The sequence below is a fragment of the Acanthisitta chloris genome, unplaced genomic scaffold (assembly GCF_000695815.1).
Source record: "Acanthisitta chloris isolate BGI_N310 unplaced genomic scaffold, ASM69581v1 scaffold44763, whole genome shotgun sequence".
Classification (NCBI taxonomy): Eukaryota; Metazoa; Chordata; class Aves; order Passeriformes; family Acanthisittidae; genus Acanthisitta; species Acanthisitta chloris.
Window position 1 is genome coordinate 617 of NW_008667374.1, and position 9,421 is coordinate 10,037.

Consider the following 9,421-nt stretch of genomic DNA (forward strand, 5'->3'; position numbering starts at 1 on the left):
AAGGAAATCAGAGAATAAGTTAATACCAATACTTCACCCCTTCCTAGCCTCACTATCAGTGGAAATCTCCCAACATGTATAGGTTCAGTGAAGATGTAACTGTAATGGAAAATGAGATGTTTGTGAAGAAAAGCACAAATGAGTACTCAATGCTCCTTGTGGTTTTTTTACATGCCTGAAATATTAAAATTGCTCACCCTAAGGAAATCAGAGAATAAGTTAATACCAATACTTCACCCCTTCCTAGCCTCACTATCAGTGGAAATCTCCCAACATGTATAGGTTCAGTGAAGATGTAACTGTAATGGAAAATGAGATGTTTGTGAAGAAAAGCACAAATGAGTACTCAATGCTCCTTGTGGTTTTTTTACATGCCTGAAATATTAAAATTGCTCACCCTAGCAGAGTTTTGATGAACAGGGAGCAGCTAAAGGCCTCACTATTTCATACAGAGAACATTACATGTATTTAATTTCTGCAGCTTTATTGTTTTGTGAGATCTTAGAACAGTGGGTTAGACTAGAAATTAAAAGCTGTTAGAAGCCAGAGGTTGCAGCTTCCCAGAGAGAACAGGAAACTGTTATGTAACAGGAAAAGGAAGACATTATCTTCTGTACAGTGGAGGCAAAATTCACACCAAGTTGCTTGGATTATATCCATCCCACAATATCTCTGCACATTAGGAATGAGTCATCTAAGGGTTAATGTGAAATCATTACAGTGAAATGATGTGCTGTGTCCTGAGAGTATAACAGTAAGGCATGGCCACACTGCCATTCTGCCTAAACCATCTGAAATTCAAATGCATGATGAGAACATGTGCTTTTACTAGATTTTGCCTATTTTTTTTGGTAGCAGAGCATTTTCTTCTTAATTCCAATGCAAATTAGCCAGTGGACACCTGCAGCACTCTCATATACATAAAGTGGACTTGGATAAGGAATTTGGAGCCATTACTTTTCCTTTTCAGTCTGCCACAGTAGTTCCAAACAGTTTGGCAATGAAATGTGACACAAGGCTATGCTTAAGTATCCTCCATCTTGGTCTGAAGTGTCCAACAAGGTGAAGACCATTGCTCTGGCTTTGCAGTGTTTGATTCAATGCTATGATCTTCTCTCAGCTCAGACTCGTGTTTTGATTCTTGGTCTTTGCAGGCTGCCGGTGGAATCTGTACAGCAGACATGACATCTCTTGAGGAGGTATTTATTTCTTCTCCAGCAATAGAGTCTTCTTGGTTTGAATTATTGGATCTTTCAGATAAGCCAATATAGTCATGGTCAACAACTACTGGACCTTGTAGACAGTAATGGTTGTCTGTAAAAGGAAAGTAGCCATTAAATCAGATCCTTCGAAAGCCATAGTTGAAATGTTAGTGAGGTGCTAACACTGTTCATAACAATTGCCACAAGAGAATAAGAATGTTTGAGTGACAGCAGAATGAAAATGTGAATTTCCTAATTTTCCTGAGCATCAAATGTTTGACTGCCTGTCATTACATCTGCAAAATAATGCTTGCAATGTCCCACATTGAGAGTTCTTCTTAGCTAGGTCGATGACTGGCTTAATGTCTGTCACGGTCACCTAATGAGCTCATACCTTAAATGAATGGACATGCAGATTCCTTCATTGGTGCTGCACACTGAGAAATGTGATTTCTTCAGGCTCTTGCTGAGAAATCTTAATGCAACACAGCAGGCCTCTTTAAGCCATAAAAAGTCGAAAAAAAGTAAATAAAGTAGCTAAAAAACCAAAAGAAATAAAAAGAAACCAAACTCTATCCCAGATAAAATCAAGACAGTCACTTCCTGGAAAAGGGAAGAAACTATGTTTATGTACTGCTTCTGCAATATTCAGTGGTAAACTGAATATTAGGCTCCAATACTACAAAGTCAACTACTTTTAACTTTCTATACAGTGACACAATTTTCTGAACTTATATAGGTAATAGCCGTAGGCAATCTGCATGCTTGATATGCATGCAACTTCCTCCTCATGCACCAGCAATTTAATGAGGAACTAGAGGGCACAGAGTGATTGTCCAACAGCAAAAGCAGTGGCCTGGAGATGTGACATGAAATCGGTATCTTGGTTATAAAATCGGTAACTGACAACTGGCATAAATATCAGCTTCTTACATGAGATTCCAGAATTAGTTTCAGCTTAGTAAATCCCTCAGCTTTAAGAGATGATGGAAAAAATTATCACTTCAATGTAGTTAATGCATTTTTGAGATTCAAAGCTTAACCACACATGCCAATAGGGTGGGAATTCTTCTGCTTTTCAAGAGCCCTGAAGCAAAAAGAAGCTTGTTCTGTGACAGAAGTCTTCTAAACACTGGGAATTTATTTTCCTCAAAATGCCTGTGGTGACTCAAAGACTGCATCAATAGAAAAGAAACAGCTGGCACCTAACATAGCACCAGTGCAAAAGAACACACTACATGTCTCAGAGCAAGAGCAGCAGTTGATTACCCAAATCTTTGGGAATTTCTGGCCATCCTACTGCAGAGCATGACAAATTTATTTGCTCTGGTAAGAGAAACATATTTTCTTCTTCAGTAGCACAATTTAAACCAAACTATTAAAAAATCAGTTTTCTGATGTAGTCTTTCTATTTTGAGGCTTTAGAAGATGATATTGTAAGAAAAAAAAAAGTCCAAGCATGTACCATCTGCACTAGTCAAACTAAGCAAAAAAAAAAAAAAGTTTCCATTGCACAAGCAAAATAAATGTGAACCCTGTCTACATCAAAAGAGAAACACAGTCAGAAAACCTCTTTGAATACTCTTTAGCCTGCTTATACTTCTAGCATGTTTTCATCAGCCAGCTCAAATAGGGCCAAACCAGACATTAGAAGCAACTTCAACAGGGGCTACTTCAAAATGACTGTAAACATGATTCATTAGCTCTGTTCCATGCTCTGCACAGGTTTGATGTCACTCATACTCACTGTTCTCCTTACTGAAATCTACAATTATTATTATGTAGTGTTAATTTAATTTCCACTGGTTAAATGAATGATACTTGTTCATTCTGACAACCTAACACTAAGACATGACAGAGAAGTTAAAAAAACAAAACTAAAAAGCCTCAACTTTTTTACATGTATATAAAATATAAATAAAAATTTAAAAATACACATATACACCTTTTTCACTGGACTCCCTTATGTATGGCTTGAGGTGAGACATCTTGATGGGTCTTTTCAACCTGGATCCTGTGGCATCTCTTAATATTGCACAACCATTATCTGTGATATAATCTATAATACAAGGACCAACCCATTCCGACTGGAAATGACCATCTTTCCACCAGTTTTTTCTCTGCCTGAGCACTTCATGACCAACTTTAAGTTGAATTGTATTTAATTGTTTTGGCTTCCTTTTGGCTGTGATTTTGTTTCTGATCTTTTCTTCATCTGAAGTGTTTTTCTCCACCTGCAGGAAGATACATATGAATCACATTTTCTTTTTTCCAAGAGTAATTATGCATTTTCCTAGCACTGGTTAACAGTGTAGAAGCATAACATTGAGTGGGTTTGGATGTGTATAAATCATTATTATGTGGGGTTGAAGAGTTATGAAGAAATTGATTTTATCTTCATAAATCAACAGTCTATAGGCAGTAGCTTTCAGCTTCTTTAGATACAAGCCCTCTAAGTCAGAAACAGTAAACTCTTGACACTACATCTCTTAAGGTTACTCCTTGCAACTATATCTGAGATTTATTACACTGAAATCCAGGGATCACAGGGGAAAGATAACAAACTAAAAACCACCACACAAAACCCCACATTGTTTTAACAGGTTAGTTATACTGTGTGCTTCAAGCCTTTCCACTTTTTTTATCTTCAGTCTTCTTACCTAGTAAAGTTTGAATACATAATAACATTTACCTGGCAATCTGAGGTTTTCTCTTCTTCCAGTGCTTGACTCATGTTTTTGGTTGCTTCAAGTATTTCAGCAAATATACTGTATCCCCCTTCCGCACATAGATTCATTGGCTCAACAACATGTGGGCTACGATTAAACATCTGGAAATACGGTGTGGCTTGATCTGGCTCCTATTTAAATGTGAACCAAAAGCAAGGAAATTTACCACACAGCTTTGCAGGCATTTTGAGACACTTCAGTCAAAATAGGAAGAACCTTCACATACCAAATTTGTCAAATTGAAAGCATAGGCAATAGCAGACAAATGTTCATCCCAATCATTTGCATGGTCAATGCAGTACTTGTTAAGGAAAGCTTTGATTGTCTTGGACATTCTTTCATTTATATCATCTGTCTGAGGATAAGACAACACAATTTGTTTCATTCCAAACAGTGCAAACAGTTCTTCATTTATCTTCAAAAGAAAAAGAACACAATTAGTGAACATTTCTCCTCTTCTGTTTCCCATTTCAAGTAAATAAAATCAGTTTTCTATCCCTTTTGCTGGTATGATGGTGACTAAAAGTCACACATACTGGCATCAAACACTCCAAGGTTGTGAATGGGAGCTAAAGGAGTAAGTATGGCTTAGGAGCCAGTAATTGATGGTTCCTAGCCATATTTCTGTCTCTAACTCAATTTGTCATTTCCTCCTTATCCCAGTCTGATGATTTTATCATCTCTGAGAGGATCAAAGTGTGATAAGTTCTTCACAATCACTATAGGCCAATGTCAAAACCACCCTTAGCTATTAGCTAGACTGGACAATAGGGATGAATGAAATACAACACAGCAGAGTGTGAAAACTTGTGCCAGTTCAAGTGAGTGACAAAACTTGCATTATGACTGACAGGAAATAATTTTGCTTTGCTCTTTATCCAAAGAGTAAAGCCTTGGGAAATGTTGCATAATGCTACAATTGCAAATAATTGGTTATATTCTGTTTGTGCTTGTTTTTAATTTGCTCAATTAAAAATACTGAAGTCTTCCTCAAAAATCATTTAAAATTCAAACACAATATAGGAGAAAATGTCTTTTTTCTTGGAGGAAAAAACCAAGATACACCAGCCATGTAAATATTTACCTGATAAACAAGCTCCTTCCCTTGATCAGTAGGCATTTTTTGAGGTGGTCCATACAAGAAAAATACATTTATGATTGCCTTAGCAATTTCAGCTGCTGAAGTGTCATGCAGTGGTAAGATAACAGTCCATCTTGTAAGCAGATCTGTCATAATTATGATGTATTTGTGACTTCTGTTAGTAACAGTGAAAGGTCCCATTAGGTCTATAGTGACTGCTGTCCATGGGTCCTCTGCTTTGATAGGGTGTAGTTTGGGCACTGTGGTTGTTGTGTTTTTTGCCTCTTGGCAGTGCCGGCAAGCATACACCTAGTGAAAACATCAGGGAAGATGTTATCAATAAAAAGTGATGGTAAAGGTTTAAGAAAATTATCACTGATCTCCACTATTCCTCTGTAAATTAGGTCATAGCAGACAATGTACCTAGTCAGAAATTTCTTACAATTTTTTACCCTTAGATTTTTCAGGCCCAGTATAAAACCAAAATAAACCCAAATAACAGCAAAGGCCGGGAAAGGGACATGTGCAGGAATTCATAGATCAGCCCTCTCCATCCCGAAAGCACTGTGTTCTTTCCAGTCCACAGTATACATTTTAAAATCCACTACCACCTGTGAAAATTAAAGGAAGTATGAAGCATGTGGGATCAAAAGAAAGTCCCAAACATTCCCCTTTTGGTTCAGCTATGTATGGTGTAGCTGAAAACCACCAGCATTATACATAATCTTCCACGCATAACATGGATCACCTTTATCAACAGGACAGAGCCCCTTTGTCCAATCTGAATTGAAAGCAAAGACTCATTTTCAGTTCATGTTACAGTTGCACATGAACCCAAAGTATTCAGGTAGTGCAGCAAGCTGATAGCAACAGTAATTTGGCCTTAAAGGACATTTAAATACAGTTTTCTCAAGGATCAAATTCTGCCAGGGAACAATGTCCATTATCTTTGGGTGAAGGAGAAGGAACTTTCCCAAGCAGTGATTTGTTTAACTACTTCCTGAACACACCTCATTGTAAGGCAGAGGCATCATTTTCATATTTTTATGTGCTAGCAGCTACACACACCCTCAGGATGATACACTGCATCCTAATGAAGATATGGAAGAGTCCTTGCAGGAGAAGCCACTCTCAAAGAGTAGATGTGCCTTGCACACTAAAAGGCAGTATGGCTCCTCACCACCTTGCAACGTACAGCGGTGTGCAAGCCACGTGGGCAGTAGCAAAACAGTAAAAAGGGAACTCCATGCACTGCCAAGACGACCATTTACAGTGTGCTGTAAGCTCACATTTCCTCATCACAAAATAGTATAGGTACTTGCTGTATAAAGGTCCTATGAGCACAAGTCTGATGAGGAAAGGCTGGGGCTGTTTAGCCTGGAGAAGAGGAGGCTCAGGGGAGACCTTACACTCACCCTCTACAACTCCCTGAAAGGAGGTTGCAGTCAGGTGAGAGTTGGTCTCTTCTCCCAGGCAACCAGCAGTGGGACAAGAGGGCACAGACTCAAGCTCTGCCAGGGCAGGTTTAGATTGGATATTAGTAAGAGACTTTTTTATGGAGAGAGTAATCAGGCATTGGAATGGGCTGCCCAGGGAGGTGGTGGATTCACTGTGCCTGGAGATTTTCAAGATGAGATTGGATGTGGCACTTAGTGCCATGGTCTAGTAACCACCGGAGGGCTGGACTTTATGATATATTCTATGATTCTATGAAAGTCATAGGATTACAAAGCATTTCTAACATAGTACATAAAAATAATATCCTGCAGCTATAAGACCATACCCACTGCTTGACATCATTTGTTACAGAGGTCCAGTAGTAATTAGACTCCACTAAAGTCAGCGTCCTTGTTATACCATGATGAGTGCCAGCAGCATTTTCATGGCATTTCTCAAGCACCTTTTTCTTCTCTTCATCTGAAACAACTACCATGCGCATTTGCTTTCCATCTTTTCCAACATAGAACAATTTATTTTCTGAAAGAAGAAAAGTACCAGCAAATTATATGCAAGTGCTTTTTCTTGGCATGCTTCTTGGGCAAGATTCCAAACAGAATTTGTTACAGTAACTTCAATTCACCTCGGCATAAATTCAGCTTTCTATTTACAAATACTTTAATTATTTCCTCCAAAAAGCCATTAGTTCACCTATTTTTTATTAATATGGACATGAGGAGTTACAAGGGCAAGCCATCCTGGCAAACAACTTTTCCACAGGAAGTCTGACTGAAATACAGGCTAAGGCCAGGGGTGGAAAGGGGAGGTAGGAGTGCTAAGAATTTGCTGTTTGAGTTGTTGTGTGCCTGCCAGCAACCTGACACCACGATTCTCAGCTTTAACTCATCCCTGCCTTCTCTCCACATAGACTTGGCAGGTTTGATGGGATTGAGAGAGCACAGCAGACTACAAAGGCTCATACACCTCCCCTGAGGGCTGCAATAAAACTGGCAAGGGCCCGGAGTCTCTAAGGCGATGATGGCAAAGTCATCCTTGCACTTCTGCCTAGTCATACACAGCATCCTCCAGACCAGTGGAGCATTCCTTATCCTCAGCTGCAGGTCTGAATTCCTCCTCTGTGATCCTCTGAATTATGGATTGCAATGGCTATATATTTCTGCAGTATGTAGAACAAGATTTGGCTTTCAGATAGATACATAAATCCCTCCTGGAATGGACTAAAGCAGATCTAGTTTCTATTTCCATACCCATCCTGTTATATATTAAACAGGGATATGCAGAGTATTTGTTTCATAGAGAATGTATATTCAAAAAATCCCAGAATGCTGCAGAGCAAGATGCCACTTCTTTTTCCTATCAGCAAATCTTCAGCTAAAAATCTATTTTCAGAGTAATTTGAGATAAAATTTTTACCTTTGAAAACAAATTTTTTGGCTGCTCTCCTGATTCCACTTCTTTCACTTGGTAATGTTGTGGGATGATATTCCCCTGTTCTCTTGTAGTATGCAATCTGTTTCAGGTGGAGTCCACGGTTTTTCCCACTGCGAACCATTGCCAACCTGAACAAAATGCACATAATTTATTAGATGGAGCAATTGTGAGAGGAGCAGGTCTTCAGTTTCCACTGATTTCTTTGTTGTTCAGAGGCATCTTGGCAATGTAGCATCTAAGACCATGTTACAACATCCACTGCAATGCTCTTGATATCCCCTTGCTATCAGCTTAAGCAATATGGAACACTGCTTGAAACACTAATTTTATTCTAAGGAGAGTTGTTTTTGTCAAACTGTATTTTAACATTTCCACACAATAGGGACTTCTATTATATTCATTGGATAGGGGCAGAAAGTGAGACCAGAGTGAGAGAAATTGCTCTTCTTAAACCTTTGAATAGCCCTCAAATTCAGGTGTGCTGGAGATTGGCTGTGTCCCAAGATCCACCCTAGTCGAAGAAAACCCACACAGACAACAGAAAAAGCAACTTCCAAGATAGAAACTGACAGAAATTTATATTGTTCATTAATTCATCTGACAATTAGATTCTGAAGTTCCAAACCAGCCTCTGCATGCAAGGTAACAATTGATTCCCTGACACAGGCGACTTCCCTGATCACATTAATAAGCTAAAATGTCGTTAGTAAAATGGGTCACTGATATAGGAAATGTTTGGATCTAGCAAGAACACCATAAAATAATTAGTTAATGAAAATCAGATATTCACAGGCAGGATAATTCATGCAGGCTCTACATGATTTCAGTGATTATTTTCTTCCAAATGTGTTCCACCAGCAATGAAGATGTAGATGAAACAGCAGTTTGATCCTGCTCTCATCCGCACCCGAGAGAGCAGGATCAGGCTTGGGGTCTGCCATGCCACAATTTCATAATGAATGCCAGTTATCCATGGCATCAAGCAAATTTCTTCCTTATGCTGCCAGTATCCCAGTTGAAGACTGTGACAACTCACAGCCTGGTAAAACCAGTAACTAGTTTGTCTGCCATACCTGCTAAGTGACATCTAATTACAGGGAAGTGACAGCATCCACTGCATCTGGAACACATGTTATCTCACTATGTGGTGATGCTATGTGAAAGACAAATGTGTAAGCCAAGAAGTCTATTTTTCAGTTTACAGATTCTCACACACCTTGATTGGTGGTGAGAAGGAGGTCACCCTGAAGAGTGATTATGCTGCTGTTATTTACTCTGTTCCTCCCAGAAGATAAAGTGCCACATGTTATTTATAAAATAACATATTCTACATGTGCAATTGGGCTAAGCACTGCTGTGTTATCAGTTCTGGCAGGAACTTCACATTCAAAATGTGACAAGACCTTTGCCCCACTGAATACTTCACTTTCTACAAACTTAAAACCCAGCCAAGTCTCTTGTCACACAACATTACTGTTTTAAAGTAAAGTTCTCATACCTGAGAGAACTAGCACAGATGC

At 38.9% G+C, this 9,421-nt stretch overlaps 1 protein-coding gene across 1 annotated transcript; it reads right to left on the bottom strand.

Annotated features, from left to right (window-relative positions):
* Positions 1-1,024: 1,024 nt before the first annotated feature.
* GIN1 (gypsy retrotransposon integrase 1) lies at positions 1,025-8,022 on the bottom strand. Its single transcript, XM_009072459.1, has 7 exons — positions 7,884-8,022; positions 6,796-6,989; positions 5,016-5,321; positions 4,158-4,346; positions 3,895-4,062; positions 3,148-3,436; positions 1,025-1,314 (listed from the first exon to the last, which is right to left on the bottom strand). Exons 1-7 carry the CDS (start codon positions 8,020-8,022, stop codon positions 1,025-1,027), a joined length of 1,575 nt encoding a protein of 524 aa, XP_009070707.1.
* Positions 8,023-9,421: the final 1,399 nt, after the last annotated feature.

Coding starts and splice junctions, on each gene's coding strand:
- GIN1 (XM_009072459.1), bottom strand. CDS start 8,022: ATGGTTCGCAGTGGGAAAAACCGTGGACTCCACCTGAAACAGATTGCA. Junction 6,990..7,883: donor CAAAAAATTTGTTTTCAAAG/GTAAAAATTTTA, acceptor TTCTTCTTTCAG/AAAATAAATTGTTCTATGTT. Junction 3,437..3,894: donor AGAAAACCTCAGATTGCCAG/GTAAATGTTATT, acceptor ATCTTCCTGCAG/GTGGAGAAAAACACTTCAGA.